The sequence below is a fragment of the Mugil cephalus genome, chromosome 22 (assembly GCF_022458985.1).
Source record: "Mugil cephalus isolate CIBA_MC_2020 chromosome 22, CIBA_Mcephalus_1.1, whole genome shotgun sequence".
Taxonomy (NCBI): Eukaryota; Metazoa; Chordata; class Actinopteri; order Mugiliformes; family Mugilidae; genus Mugil; species Mugil cephalus.
Window position 1 is genome coordinate 8,448,873 of NC_061791.1, and position 20,129 is coordinate 8,469,001.

At 42.6% G+C, this 20,129-nt stretch overlaps 1 protein-coding gene across 2 annotated transcripts in view; it reads left to right on the forward strand.

Annotated features, from left to right (window-relative positions):
* plxna4 (plexin A4) overlaps positions 1 to 20,129 on the forward strand; it is a 205,050-nt gene that overhangs the window by 156,643 nt on the left and 28,278 nt on the right. For both annotated transcript variants that reach the window (XM_047575065.1, XM_047575064.1), the window contains exons 10-22: positions 4,710 to 4,910; positions 5,608 to 5,704; positions 7,283 to 7,473; positions 10,320 to 10,471; positions 11,374 to 11,497; positions 12,662 to 12,798; positions 13,172 to 13,339; positions 13,639 to 13,732; positions 15,788 to 16,027; positions 16,204 to 16,350; positions 16,959 to 17,193; positions 17,470 to 17,612; positions 19,691 to 19,959. In XM_047575065.1, the coding sequence (XP_047431021.1) occupies positions 4,710 to 4,910; positions 5,608 to 5,704; positions 7,283 to 7,473; positions 10,320 to 10,471; positions 11,374 to 11,497; positions 12,662 to 12,798; positions 13,172 to 13,339; positions 13,639 to 13,732; positions 15,788 to 16,027; positions 16,204 to 16,350; positions 16,959 to 17,193; positions 17,470 to 17,612; positions 19,691 to 19,959 (2,198 nt within the window). The remainder of the gene's footprint in view (positions 1 to 4,709; positions 4,911 to 5,607; positions 5,705 to 7,282; positions 7,474 to 10,319; positions 10,472 to 11,373; positions 11,498 to 12,661; positions 12,799 to 13,171; positions 13,340 to 13,638; positions 13,733 to 15,787; positions 16,028 to 16,203; positions 16,351 to 16,958; positions 17,194 to 17,469; positions 17,613 to 19,690; positions 19,960 to 20,129) is intronic.

The following is a 20,129-nucleotide window of genomic DNA, read 5'->3' on the forward strand; positions in this document are numbered from 1 at the left end:
TCCCTTTCGGCTCCTCCTCTCTAGAACGCAGCATGTTCGTCTTCTGAGCCGTCGCCAAACTTCTGCCCGACAAACTGTATTTAGCTGATATACAGAAATATTAAAGTTACTGAATAGGTGTCCGCATCTCCTGGCACATTCTGTACCCTTGCATTATTTATACGCCGCCCGTGCTACGGTGATCAGTGTCACCGAAGGAGTTTATTTAGGAGTTTATTTGCCAAGAACGTATTGACCAAGTGATCGGGATAATTTCATTAAAGTCGTTAAATGCCAACAGTAATAGCTGTTAGTTGCCAATATTAGACAGAAATGGTGGAGAGAGGTGCTTTGGCTCGATGCATAGACAAATCAATGTCGGGCGCTGGTCGCTGAGGAGTCGGTCGAGTATTTGCAGAACAAAAGGGATGTGGTGTAAAATCTGAGAATGTATCATGAGCTGGTGAACCTGCTTCCCTAAAACGTTATAAAATGAAATGAACAATTTCACCATGTTGCTGACTCTGTCCATTAAATGCAACAGGCACTTTCATACACATGATAGTTAACTGTTTTTCAAAGCAGGTAATAGAATATTTGTCCAGAGCATTGATAGATAAATAATATGCTAAATCTAAACACAGCCCAAAGAAAAAAAAAACGTTAGCACTTAGATCACCACAGTCTCTATCAATGAATCAGTGGAAAAGACTTATTGTAGATATTCTGTTCTTGGAACTTTCCACTGCAAAACTAAATGAGGCTAAATGTCTAAATGTCTGAACGATCACGCAGGTAGAAGTGAAACCATTTTGGATCGATTTATTGCCAATATGGTCGAGATAATCTGGATGGATCATTTGAAGATAGGAGTCGGTTGTCATTCGTGATTGGTTCCATGCTGCTGTGATCTTAGAGTACAAAGTTTAATAATCAGTGGTTCCTTTAAGAGAAAGGATGCAAAGGCAGGAAAGAAAAATGGCAGGATAAAAAAAAAGAAAAGAGGCAGTGAAAACTTCTTTGCAAAGAAAAAAATTAAAGTGAGGAATGAATGGTGGGATAAAAAACAAGGCGATGAGCAGCGGGGAAGGAGAGTGGATGAACTGAGAGCGAGAGAGTGTCTTTGCCCGGGGCTCTGTTGGATATGATAAAACAGAGGCTGGTTAAGGAGAGCTCTTGGTAACCACAAGGTGTGTGTGTGTGTGTACGTGTATGAAAACTTAAGATCCTCTTCATCTTCACACCTTACACTGCTATAATTATGGGCCTCTCTGTCTTTTTCGCCTGCACTTTTCCTCCCTCCCTCCCTCCCTCCTTAGCTTCAAACTATGCCAAGGGCTTTCACATTCGCAGTTCCCATTCTGCTTCCTACTCCCTGTCACTTTCCGTATCTCCACCCTTCACACCTCCCACCAGCCTCTAATTATCAGATCTAAGTAGGTCCCCGAGAAGAAAAGGAGTCAGGAAAGGAGGGAGGAGAGAATAAGTGAGAGGGTTGAGAAGAGAAAAGTGAAAGGTCAGTGAGCTAGGTAGCATGAACAACAGAGGCTGCATTTAGAGACAGATGAAGGCAGGAAGGAGAAAGCGTGACAATCAGAGGTGGGGTCAGAGTCAACAAGGAGTCAGCGATGCAGAGAAGGAGAGTGAAGGATAATTATATAGAGGAGTAGATAGACGCCAACTTGTTTTTTCATAAATCAGTTCTCATTATGCGGTTATGATGACTCATGCAATTGACTCATATTGGAACTTTTCTCTTCCAGGCTTTAGTGCCTTTGAGTCCTTATCTCTGATGGTCATAGCTTCACAGTGTGCGTGCACAGTCACACACAAACACAAAAACATGCGCACAACTTAAGATAAGTCACTTAACATCAAAAATGCAGTTTGTGCTGTAATCTCTGTTTCCATCTAGAGGAATTAAGATTTAAACCTTTTCTGTGGGAATTTGTCACAAGGACAGAAATAATAGAACCTCTTACTCATAAATCACATAATAAATTTAACAGTAAAAAATATATGAAATATTAATAAAACATACAACTGGAGGAGGATTCTGCAGAAGTTTCTAATGTCCTTTCTTGGGGATACTAGTGTCAAGGTGACAGATGACACTTAATTCACATAATTAAATCATTACATTTCAAAAAATAATGACACATCTCTCGTCCAGGAACGCTTGTTCTAAATAACCCGTTCACTGTGTCGTTTTGTTTCCATGAGGATCTATATCTATACCTGTTGTATTGGGGTTTTAAGTGCCCCTTTGTTATATTAATAATTGTAGAGAGACTACTCTTTTAACTCTAGTTAGTAGCCAGTTGAACAGTGCAAACTTCCAAGAGTTGCAGGTTTCTATTTTTGTGTTTATGTGGAGGTGCACAGCTTTAATCTGTATATTTATGGGAATGTTCATGTGTTCATGTAGTAAGTGATTTGTGTAGATGTATCAGTTTGTGAATATGCATTTGTTCCTCTGCTGTTTATTGCACCTCGGTTGTTTGGATGGTGGTGGTGATGGTGGTGTGGGGGGGTTGGAAATGTGGGGAATGATAGTAAAGGCACTGACGTTAGACCAACTCAACATAAATCTCAGCAGCAACAGCGAGCATCACTGCCAACATCATCTGCATCTCTAGCCAGCTCGGGGATATACGTGCGTGTGTGTTTGTCCAAACCAATAAAAGCCTCAGGAAGAGCTGGCAGTGGCTGCAGTGTGTTGTACTTGTGTGTACGTGGACGTACAGAAAAAAAAACAAAAAACAGGAGCTTAGTGGGAGAGGAAACACGGGATGCCACCAACATACATGGCTGGTTGTAAATACAGTTACTGCAACAAAAATAATGGGGGTTTAAGTGAAAATGGTTTAATTCTTTAGAATATAAATTTAAGAATATGACAGTTAAGGGTATTTTGTGGGAATTTATGGGGAATGACAGTGGAGGGCAGATGACTCTGGTTTATGAGTTTAAATAAAAAAATAAAATCTGTGTGTAGATTAGAAAGATTATTTAAAACGGTGTGTGTGTGTAGCAAGCAACAGTTCAAATTTGCATTTTGAAGTTGTCCATCTCATGGACATGTTGGCACAAAGACAGATGATGCAAGAGGTGCTCTCTGGCTATGATGTTTATTTTATACTATATTGATGTTCCAAGGCTTGTGTGCACGTGTGTGTGCGTGCGTTGGTGTGCATGTTAACCTTGAACGTGCACAAAGACATAATTTCAGTGTTTGTTTCTGGGTTTTAGACCCTGTTATGCTCTGTTGCTTTGCACACACACTTTTTTTTTGTATTGTGATTAGTATGTGTCTGAAATCCTTTCACCTCATCACCATATTTCACTATCAGTGTAGATCTGTGTGTTAAAGATTCAGCTCTTAAGTCTCCGTGTTAAGTCACACTCCGGTGCTTTCCATGCTTTCATTCCCCCAAACCAGATCAAATTTATTGTCCCCATTGTTCAAGTGTATTAACTGGAAGAGATGTGATTAAAAATGTATTGCATCTCTCTTTGCTCCCCCCACCCCCACTCGCTTTCGTTCTCCAAATATGACCCTTCATTCTTAGGAAAATGAGATTTGGAAAAGCAAACATGCATGCAGCACCTTTTCCTCCCTCTCCTCCGCCACTGAACTGTGTGTGTCATTTATCTATAATGACTTTGTGAATAGTGTCACAGCGCGTTCCCCCCTCTCTCAGCTATCCAGCCAGTCGCTCACTCAGCCTAACCCAATCAAGTGGCTTTTAATGAACTTCAAACAAGTGTTATCACCCGGCTGAACGTGCGCCATGCTTCACCCCCCCCCCCAGCACCATCCATGCGGGGGCACACCTTATCTGCGCTCCTCCTTTTCACCCTCTTTCCTCCCGTCTCTTTGACATGCTAAAGCTCCTCCTGTCACACGCGCTTAAAGGTATTTCTTGCCTCTTTCGGCTGCTCTGTTCTTTTGTTGTTCCCGTCTCTCATTTTGCCTTTTTTGCTTCCTCTCTCTATCTACCACTCTTTGGCGAAAACATGAAACATTTCACAAAGTACTTGAGGAAGTACTACTCTCTATTTACTACCTCAAATTCTTCACCACCTTTCGCTTCTGCTTGTCAGTCACTTCCCCGTTCTCTTTCTTTCTGTCCTCTCTCGTCTCCTCTGTTGTCCTTTTCTCTGTCCATGTCTCCTGATCCCCCCACTTCCTCTCCTCTTTCCTTCCCCCTTCCTGTTTCAGGAGAGTCATGTGTGCTCTATATTTAGCCAGCTACTCACACCTGAGTTGATTGGCTGTTAATTTTAGTCCTCCAATTGCTAAGAGATTTGTGTCTCCTTATTGCTCACCGTCTGCCTCTTTCTCCCTTTATATTTCATTCTTGCCTAATTTCTGAATCACTTATAAACTTTACAGCCCGTATTGCAGCACCCTCTGTCCTTAGACCCTAGATTTGGATATGGGAAGCTCCAAACCGAGAGCTTATATCATCTCTGTACTGTATAAGTGTCTTTTTCATTGCATCATTAAAGGTCCTCTGCTGTAGATAATGGCGCTAGAGTACCTATTAAACTGGCCATTCACTCTCTGAATGTGAGCAGGTCCTGGGCCCGCATAACCAAGAGATTGTGTACTTTAATGTGTAATTTGAGTGATATTCAAGCTAAAAACAAAAAAACTGAAGCTCAAAAAATATATATCAGTTTCATTTTACCCACCTTTTCCCGTGTCTCCGTCTCCCGTCCAGGGTTGTCCTCAGCTGCTGCCTGCAGAAAGGATCCTGGTGCCAGTCAACGTGGTGAAGCCCATCACCTTACGGGCCAAGAACCTCCCCCAGCCCCAGTCTGGACAGCGGGGCTACGAGTGCCTGCTAACCATCCAAGGAAACGAGCACCGAGTTCCCGCCCTGCGCTTCAACAGCTCCTCAGTGCAGTGTCAAAACACATCGGTGAGGAGAGTGCGCGCGCGTGTTTCAGTGTGTCTTTTACAACATATCATCACTGATCAGCACAATCTCCGTAAAGGCGGACTCAGGCAGATTCTTCCTCTTGCAGCTAAACAGTGCGTTGATGAGATAAGAGTCTAAGTTTGTGTCTCCTGCTCTGACGCTACATTCACTGACTGAATAATACACTGACGGCAGAGAGAGATGAACACGAAAAAGGCTTTATGCTGTTCTTGATGCTAATCATCTGTTGATACAATAACATCCCATCTTCCTGTCTATCTTCATCACTCTAAGTGTATGAGTCAGTGTCTGCATGCGGAGACGTCTGAGGGATTTGTGTGCGTAATCACACCACATTCCAAATATTGTACTTTGATTGAGCATTGACGGAGGGAAACTGTAATTTAGCTGAAAATGATGACTCTAGCACCAGCCCTCCGTGCTGCTAGTGTTACGGAAGCAAATGGAAAATAATCTCGTCTTTGAAAGCTTTCTGCTGTTTATGGCATGTGGCTCTGAATTCAATTTGTGCGAGTATTTACTGTGTGTGCAGCCACCTGTTGATGAAGTGCTTCTGCATTCAAAGCGGCATTGTGATATCAGAGGCTTTTGGACTTGGCGATAATAAGACAGTTTAAAGACTTCCCTGTTATCTCTTCCCCGTGTCTCTCTCCCTCCCTGGTTGCCATGGTGATAGTATTTCTATGATGGGATGGAGATGAGCAGTCTTCCCGTGGAACTGACCGTCATCTGGAACGGAGATTTCAGCATCGACAACCCCGCCCACAACAAAGGTGTTCATGCACAACACAAACATATTGTATGCGCATATGCACATTCACACACAGACGCACACTTGTGAATTCATATCAGCTGCTCCTATAGTCATCATAGTAGTTTAAGAACTGACACACACACACATTTAGTCTACACAATCTCCCACAAACTCTCACTTAAATACACACACACATACACACACAGAGTAAAGCTGCTGCCTCCCCATTGTTGCCCTTGGAGCCCGTCTCCATGGCAACAGGCTGGCGGTGTGCTGAGGTGCAGCATCCATTCCCTGATGTTGCCGTGTTGAGTGGTTAACTTTAACACATCCTCTCATACCCTCGTCTGTCTCTTTGCATCCGTCTGTCCCGCACAGACACAACTGTTGTCTCTCTCTCCGACTCTCCACATTTCATTTTTCTTACCTCCTCAGTGAACACCCCTCTGGGAGTTTGGCAGTCTATCTGTCACTTTATTTTGTTTTTGTCATCCGTTGTCTTTTACTTGTATGAATATCAGATTATTGGCGAGATGACACAGAGCTGCAGCTGAATGTGATACACAAACACAAGCTACAGTTAATGGATCTCAGTATGCAGTGCTCATTTATTGATCCTATACATGCAGGGCAAAGATGTAGGCTGTGAGCTATGGTTCTTTGCCTCTCTTATTTTTTCATTTTTTTTTTTTCTGTCCAACCCTTTACTAACTCATGGTAGACGTTAAAAGACAGCTCAGCGCAAAATTTTTAAGCAGTCAGGACTCGGCTGCTGAGCTTGATTCACTTTGGCCCCAGGCAATCCACCACTGTAAGTGATTCACGCTCCGGCAAGAGAACAGTAGCATGCTGGGGGTTGTAGTTCTCTGAAAGGGAAAACCAAAGGCTTTCAATTTAGGCATGAGGAGTTGTTAAAATGTGGATTATATGCTAAAATGACACTACGCTGCGAGGGTTTGTAAAGTGTTACTGTGCGTTTATAATGCAAATACCAAAACACATCCTTGAACTGTGGACAAGAAAACTTAGAGAGGAAGAGGGAGACGCTTGAACTACAGAGTCCTCCGCTGCCCTCCTCCCACCTTTGTTCGCCTTCGAAGGAAGCGGCGCATTGGGCATTTTTTTTTTGACGGGCAGATCACACGCGCATCTAATGGCAATTAAAAAGAAAATGGCTGGTCCGTTACCATGGAGATGATATGTTAAATGTGTGGTGGGTGACGGGAGGCGGGAGGCGAGGCAGTGTAGGAGACTTGGAGAGACGGGGAGGGAGTACATAAAGATGATGATGGATGGCGAGATAATGAGACAAAGATATCAACGCATGCCTCTCTGTTTTCTTGGTTGCTCATTTGCATATTCAAACACTAGACAATGAAGAGATTTAGGTAAACAACCAAACTACGAGTTATGTTTTGAAGTGTTTGTCTGTCAATTTTTGGTGGCTTTTGCCCAAAATAAATTTAATTGCCTCAGCAGTTCTCTCATCATTTGCTCAAATGTTGTTCTCTTTTCCCCACTCCATCTCCCCGCTGTAATTTCTCTTTCTATTTTCTCTCCCCCCACCTCGTCCGCTTCCTTCCTCTTTCCGGCACAGTCCATCTCTACAAGTGCGATGCCCAGCGTGGAAGCTGCGGCTTGTGCCTGAAAGCGGACCCGCTGTTTGGGTGCGTTTGGTGCAAAGGGGAGAACCGCTGCACCCTCAAGCAGCACTGCCCCCACCCCGAGAGCCAGTGGCTGGAGCACAACGGCGTCAACAGCAAGTGCACCCACCCACGGATCACACAGGTGAGACGCACCGTGATACACGCCTGATACACACGCAGTCGGCACTTTCTAAATTAGCACTTACACGGAACCAAGTAATGGCAATATTAATGTGGTGCATGTAGTCCATACGAACACACCTTAATTACAGAGCACTGATGGGGAACGTACTCATCACCTCTGATCAGTGTGGCAGTTGATCATTTCAACATAATGGCTGTGAGTCATCTGTTATTCAGTGTGACAGCATTTGTGAGGACCCGCGCTAGTTACTTTTTGCCTCACTTTAATTAAGAATATACAACCATCGGGTAAGAGATGGCGAGTGGCAAATTATCCCTACCCTTCCTAGTTATCAGTCAACTGCGCAGATGTTCATGCAGATCTCCATCTAACCATGCATGCTCCTGAAAACCACCAACAACACGTGGGGTAAATAGTCTTGACCTGTGCGAGGCTCATGCAGAGAAACGGGGCAATGACGGGAGTGATGAGGGTCAGCAAGATGAAGGATTAGAGGACACAAAGGAAAGATGGATGGAAAGCCGCCCTGTGATGGATGGCCAAGCTGAGCCAGGATTGAGTCACATGAGGCTGGGAAAAGACCCCCACCCCACCCCACCCACCCACAGCCCATGCAGAATGGATATAAAGGAAGCAGGTGGCGACTGCCTGGGAATCCCTTTTGCTTTCCCGGAGAGCGATGGAGAGGAAAGACGGATGCGGAAAAATGAATCCATTCTCTGCCGTTCACTCTCTGCATCATCGTGCATAGACCAGTAAACACACACCTGTCTAACCTTACAGATGGACTGAAAGCAGCACCACTAAACCCTTTTTTTAAACCTGAATGTGTGATGAATCTCAGATCATGTTAACCTGATCGGTAACAGCTGTCCATATAAGAGACACGGGACACTTTTCCCGATAATCATTGCGATTTCTATCCAGATATAATCAAATCTCGAGTGAGGTGAGAAGAACACGCTACTATTTTGTACATCCCGTCGTCTGTTGGAGTGTCTGGATCTGTCAAGTGAACTCTATCATTCCTACCGCCTCGTGTTTGTCTTCAAACAGAGCGGTGGATTTATTCTTGGAGATGGGCCTGTATTTCTCCTTACATCCCCGAGGCTGCAGCGGGGGACATATTGCAGCCTTCTCACGTCCCCCATAAAAACTGTCAGTGGGTGAGGAGTGAGGACTTTCCCAAGACAACCCGGGCCCTAATGCATTCTAATACGCTTCATTATAATGACATCTCCCATCAACAATATGAGAGGGAGAACTCGCATAGAAAGATGAAAAGAGAATGAGAGAGAGAGAAGTGATTAAGTGTTTGCCTCTACCCAACCGTCAATTATCTTGTCAAAGTCACAAATCTAATCAACGCCTCATTGCTTCTCTTTCCTCCCCGCTCTCCCGTTCTCCCCAGCTTTCGTTTACTTCCTCCTTCTTCTTCTTCGAAATTCCTCTTTAAGTTGTTCTCCCACTCCGTCCTTCGTATTTGCTAATAAATGGAGAGCCACGAGGCATTGTGTGCAATCTATTTTAATTGCATGTATTGTAACCCCGCTCCCAGAAGGCTCTTTTTTCCATTAAGCTATCAGCGGGGAGCTTTATTAATCAGAGACATTGAACCATACGATAAGGATATCTCCCACATGACAGTCTCAGGACTTGTGTCGCGCGTAACCTGGCTTGAACACGTCTGTGCCGTTTGATTGGCTTAATTCTTTCAAACTGAGCTGCCTCAATTTGTTTTCATCAGCTGCATTAAAAAAAAAAATAAAAAAAATAATTAGTTCAATTAAAATCTTTAGATGCACTCGTGGTTGTAGAAATCGCAGAATATCAAACTGTAACACACAACAGCTTGGAGCTAAAAGATAAATCCACACACACTCAGCTGTGTACCTGTGGACACCACAGGGGGTCACACTGCCGGCTAGACACTGAGCGGAGAAACAATGAGCGTCGCCCCTACAGCTGGGGCTCCTGCGCTCACAATTCAGCCTGGAGGACTTCAATTTGCCAGAGACAGATAGGCTCACACTATTCTATGTCAGTTTATAACATCTATCCATATCCATGTATGATGTATATATGCACACACACGCTCACACACGCTCACTGGCCGAAAAGTAATTGTGTGTGCACTGATGGATGTTGTAGCCACCTCATCAACAATGAGAGATGTTACTGATAAATCGTTGGACACTGATTACTGCGAAGATGTCACACGATGTCAGGATTTGAGTTCGTCTTATCTAATAGATTGTCGTGGATACAGAATTGAGAAATGACAGGCCCTTGACCCTTCAGCTGTCGCTTGAGGTGTTCTTTTGTCGTTTGTCTCGTATCTATCTAATCATGATGCACTTCAGAGAGGTTTTTTGTTTTTGGAGTTAGGAAATGTGTGAACACAAACCTGTCCTAATTAATGAATCATTCTTCACGTCCTTCCACAGCTGACGCACCTACTACATTTAATATTTAATATTATTTTGGCTAAATATGCTTGAATAGGAATACTTTTTTAATCTTTATATAGTTCCATCACATGACTATACCGTGCAGGATTCTTTTCACATCTCAGCTAGCTTTTTAATTTATTTATTTCAGTGTAAAATGAACGAGGGGTCCTTTCTGGTAATGGACAACTAATGGAAATACAAAATATGTGACACGGATTATGTTAATTTATTCAAACAAACACATTTCACACTGTACAGTCAGCACTATTAACTCTCACTTATATGTTAGCTGCTGTGAACAAAAGCGAGGATTGTGTCGTCAGCGAAACGCATCGCACTAATGGTCCTGCTGGGGGAAAAACAAAATGACGTTTTTTTGCATTTGGACAGATCACCCCTCTGCGAGGCCCCAGGGAAGGCGGGACTCTCGTGACCATCCGTGGTGAGAACCTAGGACTGGAGTTCAGGGAGATCGAGGGCAACGTGAAGGTGGCTGAAGTGGATTGCACCCCCATACGTGAAGGCTACATTCCTGCTGAACAGTGAGTCACACATCTTCACATCATCAAGTCTGATTCACGCTGAGCTGTTAAGTCCCTATTTGAGACACAGGGCAGTGGAAAGTAGCTACAAATGGCACATACACTTACGATTTGCTGGTTTCACAGTACCATTCTGTCAAAACAATGTGTCATGTATGAAGATAAACTTTTAAAGATGCCCTGTAACCACTGGGAAAAGTCACAACGTCTAAGCAGTAAAGATAAAATATGAATCCAGCACGTTTCTGCTTTTACCATAATAGCACTGAAGTACAGTTAAGCTGTTCATGCCCTACAGAGATGTAAATGGACACAGCACTAAATTGGCCTAATCTTTAGACTAGAAGAAATTTTACTGTAAATTCATTTAAAGTCACAGCAGTGCACTTACAGTACTGCAGAGACCGCAGTGGCCAACAGAGCACGTTCACGTCTCTGTGTTTCCCACACGCACACTCACACGAGCCCATGTAGTCCAGTAATCACTTTACAAAGTTCAGAAGGTTACATTTAGTTGACATTTGAGTTTAATCCATAGCTTTGGCCCCTCACAGGTGCAGTCTCCAAAATTATTCAAAACTAGTTTAAAGTTGGCTTATCAACGAACCCAGCGCTTCTTCTGCTTAGAAAGGAAGTTGTATGCCAGCACTTTCCAGGCGAATGCTGACCCAGCTGAAAAGACAGCTGCATTTGAGGTCACATGTAAAAGGATAGAGACTATTTCCTTTATACCCCACAAGTTGGCAGTGCAGGGGATGTGAAGCGGCTGCCAAATAATGCATTATTTTATTGAGGTTTATTCCTATTGCATAATTTGCTCTACGTTTGCTTGCGAGGCAAATTCATTTTCCAGTGCTTATTTATTATCTCACGCTCACAATAATGCCGATGTGTGTTTCTAGGATTGTGTGCGAGATGGGCAGGGCCGAGATGAGCCAGTACACCGGGAACGTGCAGGTCTGCGTCGGAGTTGGACAGTGCAGACCTGAATTTATGGCAAAATCCTCCAAGTACTACTACTTTGTGGTGAGTGTCTCTTTTTTTGATGTTTTTTTTTTAAAATTTAATAATAATATTTAAAAGATTAGGTTATGTAATTATTACTTAGAGCATTTCCCTCTAAAAGGAGAAAAGCAATCATCCTGCATATGCCACCCTCTGCATGTTAGCACCTTGCTGGATGTCGGTCTGTGTTCTCACCTACTGTGTTAATAGTGTATGTACATGTTGTTTATTTGGCTGTGTTCCGACGTGATGTGGTTCTCACCGAGAGTCTCCCTCTCAGCACTTCTCTCATGCGCAGTGAGACATGACTGTCAGTCACTAATGAGCACGGAACGAGGAAGAAACGCAGATTTTTCTAAATTTTTAATTTATTTATTTTTTTGACACGCACATAAAATATTGCACACTGCTTATCACACACAGTTTGTACGTTCTGAAATAATTTTGCCCTTGTTATGTACCGGTTTTATGCTGCGTTATCACTTTTACTGCTAGCCATTAATGAGCGCTGGCCGAGGTTTATTTCTCAATGGGGTCCCTGCACAGGATTATACGATGTTAGGTCCAGATGTCACACTACGCAGCAGACTGGTGATGAGATTATAAGAAGGCCAAATGAAGTGAAGGAGGATTTACTTCCGATGGAATTAATTTGAAAGAGTTCTACCACGGATACTGGGATCAGTCTGTGCACATTACAGTATAACTAAACTGTTTTAAATTTGGAGCATGCACTAAAACAAACTGGTTCTAATGACACGGATGGAAACTGACTCCTGTGTTCTCAGTGGCTAATTTTTAGGAATGTTTTTTTCCTTTTACTAAAGGAGAAAGAATGCTAATTATCAATAAAACAAGCAGCAGTTGTTATGCAAACATAAGTAGGCCATTGTTGCTGTATAATAATCATTTAAGCAGTCTGCTTATATTTAGATAAATGAAAGGAAATGAATATGCAATGAACAATGCAAACACCACCTTTTCATACAAAACATCGCAAAGCTGCTCATTAGTTTTTTCTCGCTGCTCATTAGAATATTTATCACCATCTCACTGAGGATTTCTCACCCAAACCTCATGAGTCAATCTTCAAGTCGATGGCGTCATGAATGTTACATTTCGCGTTTATCCATCTTGTATTTTCCTAATTTAACATCTTCCGACTGACTTTTCAACCCTGCCCAGATTCCACGGATTACCAGCCTTAAGCCCAGCCGTGGGCCGGTCTCTGGGGGAACTATTGTCAACATCACTGGCAGCCACTTTGACGCTGGGAGCAACGTGTCAGTCATGTTTAAGGACCAACCTTGTACTTATTTGAGGTTAGTGGGAACAAGCCGGAGCTGACCCTGTCAATCACACTTAAAACAGTCAATTAAAAGCTCAGTCAGAGTCAGTGTTTGTCAAACTACTGCGAATAAGCCTCTCTGACAGTTTACATCTTCGTTTGTTTCGTCCCCTCCACATATAAATGAAAAAGTGGGGGTAAATGCTTTAGATTAATTAGTTATTTATTTAGTATAATTATATGGTTATTAATAATGCAATACTCCTCACAGAGAGTCACAAACGGCTAAAGAGATGCCACAATTATAAAATTATGTAAGTGTGTTCACAGTGTGATATACTGCTGTGTTAAATTGCAACATTATTATACAGTGTAACACTGTGTCACCTTCGATGTCATCACTACAGGAGAGGTGGCCAGTGGCTCACCTGTCGAACCCATGCTTCCCTGCATGGCTGCGGAAACGTGTCTGTGTCCGTGAGCATCGACAGGGCCCACCTACAGAAAGACCTGCAGTTTGAATATGTGGATGATCCCACTATCACCAAGATAGAGCCTGAGTGGAGCATCTATAGGTTTGTTGGAAGGGCACGTTTAAGTTGGTTTGGCTGAATGTTTTGGATCCTGTGGACGGAAATATCAGGGAAACATATGCTTGGCAGAGGAAAATGAAACCAGTAAACAAAATAATTTACAGGCAGATAATATTAAAATATACAAAATGTAAAAAAAAAAAAAAAAAATCACATTTGATCCCTAAGTTAATGTCCCAGCATCAACATTACTGCCAATGAATAATTTAAATCACCATCTGTCAAAACAACGTGAACCATCGTTTTAACCTTGATATCAATCATGTTTCTCTCTCTTTTAGTGGACACACTCCAGTGACGGTGACAGGAACTAACCTGGACATCATTCAGACCCCACTCATCAGAGCCAAATACAATGGTCATGAGACACTCAATGTAAGTGAATGCAAACAAACACTGTTAAAGCCAATCGCCTTTGTAAAAATGAGTCAAAAGTCCGCCACCTGAGTGAGTTATGGTCGTATGAACATGTCAGAGGTTCGTGTCTGATTTTTAAGTGTTATTTTATACTATGCTATTAAATTATTTTTATGGACCAATATTGAGAAATAAGTGACAAATTCACATTAGCATAATGAGCTATCTGCAGCCCAGCTAAGCCCCAGCTTCCCCTGGCAACCTCCCAGAGGAAGCCAGCAATAAGAAATGTCAGAGTGAGTTTTTTCCAGAGCATTACTAAATCCCTCAGTGCCACTTTTAGGTAAATGAGCTGAGGAAAAACTCTAAAAGCGAATTAGAAAACTCAACAGGTTTCATTTGAAGTTGTGGACAATAACTCTATTGTGTAAAGACGAGAAAGTTTTGACACAACACTGAAAAACACTTTCTTTCGTTGGAGCCTTATCAGATTTTTCAACCATTTATTCAGTCTCTTACTCAGGGGAGGACGTCTGTGTGATCTCATTGAAAGAAGAGGGAGTAACAAAAGGTGGTAATGCTATCTTCAAGGTCCGGTCGAGCGTGACCTTGCAGCACGTTTAACATCTGTGCTCACGTATTCCTGTACAGGACATTGTATCTCATGCTATAGCTTCCACCGCACCTCAGTGTTTCAGTCTGATACAACTCCATTCAGAATGAGAAGGAGTCATAAATTGACATCGAAGCATGTCCAGATGACAGTTTTCCACAGACAGAAGTTTTTGTTTCTTTTATTTCACTTCTTTTGCCGCTACCTTTCTGCACTAGAGCACGGGACACGTCAGTGATGTCCTGAAGACCTTGCAGCATTCGTCAAGTCTCATGTTCAAGGAGCCAATTAGAGTGACAGGCTGTAGTTTGAATGACTGCATGGCAGAGGTTACTGTGGAAATGTGAAATGTCTGTAAATGAGACGGAAATGTCTGTGAAGGAGACCTGTGCTGGTGGATGATTTGTCAGTGTCCTGACAGACGGAGAGAAATGGAGACACTGGGAGGCCAGGACAATGACAGATCAGTCTGTTATTGAATACAAAACTGTCTTTGAGATGTGGAATAAAGGAGGAAAAAAAATCATTTAAATGGCATCGGATGTGACATGAGAGACCACGGCAATGACAATAAACACACAACAGAGAGACCAGACACAAAGAAGATATGAGAAACTAATTTATCAGGGAAGCGGTAGAGAGAAAGAGGAGAATGTGTCAAAGGAAGAAGATCACAAGGAGGGATGGGTTGAAGGAGTGATGAGAGGCTGGGAGTGGCTTTGTGCGGGGTAATGAAGGAAGGCTAGGACCTAGTTAGAACTCCTATCTTCACACGTCAAACACTGATTGTGGTTGGCCTGCACATACTCTCCGACTGCACATCATTTGGTGGTTCCCCTTTGAGGATTCTCCAACAGGTTCTTCTTTGCGCTTTTTGAAATGTTGAATTGTGTCTCCAGTGAGCTCAGTGAAATGCAAATGTGACATAAAAGTCTGGCACTAATGACTGTTAAGATGACATATAAAAAAGATGGTGTCAGTGGTAGGTAGGGATCTGCCGGCCTATATATATATTTTTTTTTTTTCTGGTATCCGTATCAGCCAACACACGGGTGGTTTTCGCCCGTACACAAATATATATATATTCTGCGGCAAAATTTACAGACAGGCGCATCCACAGGCAGCCCTGTGCTGTTCAAGGTGCTGCAGACCCGTGCAGCCCATATATTACCTCTCCCCCAATGAGTGCACACAGCTGGAAGGTGGAAAATCCCCTGAATACCCCTGAAAATAAGAGTTGAAAAAAATGTTTCTTCTTTTAGTTTTAGGAGAATCAGTATCGGTATCGGCCCTAAAAATCCTTATCGGTGGACTTCTAGTCAGTAGTAGCATAGAGTGTGACTGATAACCAAGAACCAGGATACATATTGAGATTAACAAGTAGTTCATGCTAAAAAAAGAATCATTGGCTCAGCACACTTTTAAACACACCTGCTCCTGTTTCTCTGTGTATCCTCTAGTTGTGCCAGGTACTGACCTCCACATCCATGCTGTGCCAGGCCCCAGAGCTACCCATTAGTCTGGCCAGGCAGCAAGAAGTGCCTGAGAGACCGGATGAGTTTGGCTTTAAACTGGACGACGTGCAGGCTCTGATGGCGCTCAACAGCACCAATTTTATTTATTACCCCAACCCAGAATTTGAGCTCCTCAGTGTGTCCGGGGTGCTGGAGCTGAAACCTGGATCACCTATTATACTGAAGGTATAAAGATCACTCACATTCACTTAAAGATAGACTTTCATGGATTTCTGTGATTATACTGCTGTAATCATTACTTGATTGGATCATATGTAAATGTATTGTTTGACCTCTATCTTTCTAACTAACAACAAACACGTTACACTTTATACTAACTGTACCTGAATGCTCTTCTGCAGGGACGCAACTTCCTTCCACCAACCAATAGTGGAAATGGAAAGCTGAACTACACTGTTTTGATCGGTGACAAACCCTGCATGTTAACGGTGTCAGAGACCCAGCTACTCTGCGAGTCACCCAACCTGACCGGTCGACACAAGGTCCTGGTGAGTGACGCAGCACGTGTCACAAAGTCAACATAGACGGGAAGACAGTCGGACAAAGAGCGATAGGCAGGCTGCGCCGGAGAAGGCAGACAGACTTACAAATCAGTTGTCAGTCAGACAGGCATTCCTCCTGTTGCTTTCCAGCCATCTCCGTGTCCGCTCTCATACAGACTGCGACTCTAATCCAATCAGCTGTGTGGTTCCTTTTAGTGCCCACAAGCAGACAAAAAACAAAACAATAAGAAGGATTAGGCATCGGGCAAACTCAATAAAGATTCCATTTGTGGTTTTAAGGAGGTCCACTTTGGACAATATGGTTCCTGACGTTACCACCTGAACCCAGCGTCACAGATAGACATGGACACATCACTGTAAAATGATTAGTAGATGAACAAATAAAGTGTGTACACATTTCAAATCAGTGTCTGTCTGTCTGAGTTAGAGGTCTCAGGCAAAACTGATGCAAAAATGACGTAGTATAACCTTTATAAACCCTCGTTTTCACTGTAAAAGTAGCCCACTGAGTAAAGTAGTAAAAGTCTGTACAGTTCATACATCAGTACATGTTAGTGATTATGACTTGCCTTTTTATCTTTCACCATCACAAGGCACGCGTGGGTGGTATCGAGTTTTCCCCTGGCGTGGTGCACATCACGTCTGACAGCCCGCTTAGCAGCACAGCAATCATTGGCATCGCTGCGGCCGGCGCCCTGCTCATCCTCTTCATCGTGGTGGTGCTCATCGCCTATAAACGCAAGTCCCGTGAGAGCGACCTGACCTTGAAGCGACTGCAGATGCAGATGGACAACCTTGAGTCACGTGTGGCTCTGGAGTGCAAAGAGGGTAAGAGGTTGATGCTGATGGAGGAGGCTGTGTTAATCACCCGATTTTCTTCCCGAGCAACTAATATTTCTTATTTTGGTTTCATTTATTCCCTTTAAAACATTACTAATGAAATTCATATTTTGTGTAAAGCTCATCAGACATTGTCTGGGTGAATTTATTGACTGACTTTGTGATATCTTTCCTAATTATATAGGCAAGAGACTGAACAAATGGTGTGTAAATATACTAAGCTAGCTGCTAGCTAAAAAGTAAACACATTGTGTGGTTTATCAGCTTTTGCAGAGCTACAGACAGACATCCACGAGCTGACCAGTGATCTGGATGGAGCAGGCATCCCCTTCTTGGACTACAGGACCTACACCATGAGGGTCCTCTTCCCTGGCATTGAGGAGCATCCTGTACTGAGAGACCTGGAGGTATAGCTGCGCATTTCACGCATTTACAACATTTCCCTCAAAGTAAAACTTGTGTAGATCTGGTGAAAGAAGATAGCTAGAACTATACAAAGTTGTGCCAATTTTCTTATCAAGTACGTGTCGTCCAATTACCACATAGATGCGTGTGCCTGTTTTTCACTCTCCATCAAATAACAACTGCAATTCAATTAGCCTTATTTGAAATGAGAGCAAAATGAGCAGGCAAATTAACAATGCGGTGGGTCACAGTAGGTGAAATTGACGCCAATGTTGTTTGTGTCACTGTCTGCCAAACAAAAGCCTTTTGACGGCCGACAACAAGACTTTTTTTTATACATACAAAAAAACAAAAAAAAAAAACAAGGCAGCTCTCAAATCAGGAGTGCGCTCTCATTAATAACTCGTAACGGTATGAGACGCAGCGCCGGTTTCTCTCTCCACCTCAAAAGCAAATTAAAAGTCAATCACAGGGAGAAAAGCAAAAGGAAAAAAAAAATCGAGTCATTTATCCCTAGTGGTGACATTGACAGACAGCCGTAATTGAGCAGGTCGTCTGTTCCATTAAGAGAATGATGGACCCCGATTTCGCTGCCTTCAGGGTTAGCCACCCTATCCCTGATGAGAATTTCCCAGTAATAAGCAATATTAATTATGTTTTAATTGGTATAAATATCGAACTGTATGAGGAGTGTAGTGCGGAATAGGAGCCTAATGAAAGAAGCAGCAGGCTCGTCTTCGGCTGTTGAGGACGCCTTAATTGTTATTGATGTGTCGGATAATTTAAAGTTTTGGCCAGTCAGAAATAGCACAGGTGCTCGAAACGCTGTTTACTTAAACAGTTGGAAGTTTTCTCAGTGCTGAAATATTTGGAAACATCCCAGGTGCTTGGTTAAAGTGAGAAATCCACGTAGGAAGATATTGAAATATCGTCTGGCATGTGTCAGCTCAATAAAACCTGCTTCTTGACATTTTATTTGTTCCTGAACCGTTAAGGTTTATTCTTAGCAGTCAAAATCACTTGATTCCTTCTCTTTCCCAAACTATTTCCCTGAGCACCTGAATCCCATTTTTATTTGTTTTTTTTTTTGTTTCTTCTTTCATATTTCCCATTTCCCTCTTGGTCTTCATGGAAACATTTCATTTTCACCAGTTCAGTCACTGCGTATCCATGGAGATTAGGTTTAGGTCATAACATTTTGCTGTTTTCATGTACATTCTGTCCATAATCCCAAAAGATGTGTTAAAATATAGTATTGTTGTGCAGTAGCTGCTCATAAAACGGCTGCAGTACATTAGAAGTCTAACATGCAGACTGTACATGCACAAACATACACTGATACTTTACACATCTTGTAGAGCAGTGTGAAATTAGACTTAACAATAACTCCCAGCAGATTAGAGCCACCTCCAGGAGAGGCAAAAAGACAGAACATATGCTGGTTGACAGCTGCAGAAGAGATGCTGTTTTACCACAAGTGCTTTTGACAGATAGAAAAAAAAAAAAAGTAAAACATAATCTCCCCAAGTGATATTTATGAAAAAAAAAAAAAGGATAATAGAGAAGCATGTGCAGAACGTTACTAAAATAAATGGTGCAGGGATGATTTGGGCTCAGGCGAGAGGAATTCAAATCACTGCACTTATTTTCACTCACTTTAGCGTGGAACACGGTAAAATCAAAATAATAAACATTCCTGAAAGAGGCTCGGTGTTTTCCTACCTTTATTTTCAACCTGCAGACAAAGAAGAAATGTAATCTTCCTAGATTTGTTTATCATTCTTTATCCATCTTTATTTACTTATAAAGATATGCGAATGTATTTATTACTACTGGGATGTATGTGTTTGATGACTATGTGTATATAATATATATGATTTAAATACATGATGAGTTGAAATATGAAGGTTTCATTTAATTGTTAGCCAGAGTGTTACATTATATCCAGACTAACCAGCGAGTTATTACATCCACATGTCATCACCTTGAATACTCCATATCTGTCCTTTTTTTTTTTTTTTCCTTCCTTGTTATTTTTAATGTGTGTCAGTAAGCGATCGTTTCTCTTGTTTCCTCACAGGTGCCCGGCTACCGCCAGGAGCAAGTGGAGAAGGGACTGAAGCTCTTCGGCCAGCTCATTAACAACAAGATCTTCCTGCTGTGTTTTATTCGCACTCTGGAGGCCCAGCGTGGTTTCTCCATGAGGGACCGCGGCAACGTGGCCTCTCTCATCATGACGGTGCTGCAGAGCAAGCTGGAGTACGCCACTGATGTACTGAAGAACCTCCTGTCTGACCTCATAGACCGGAACCTCGAGAGCAAGAACCACCCGAAACTGCTTCTCCGCAGGTGAGTGACGGGCACAAATCAGAGCAGAGTTTTAGTTTAATCTTTCTGTTATATTATGCACAGCTGGTCGTGACCATTTCAAATAATCTCCTTAGCTTCTCCCCTTTTTGCTTTGCTAAAAAAAAAAAAAAAAAATCAATACCCCTATACAACAATAAATATGAAAGCCT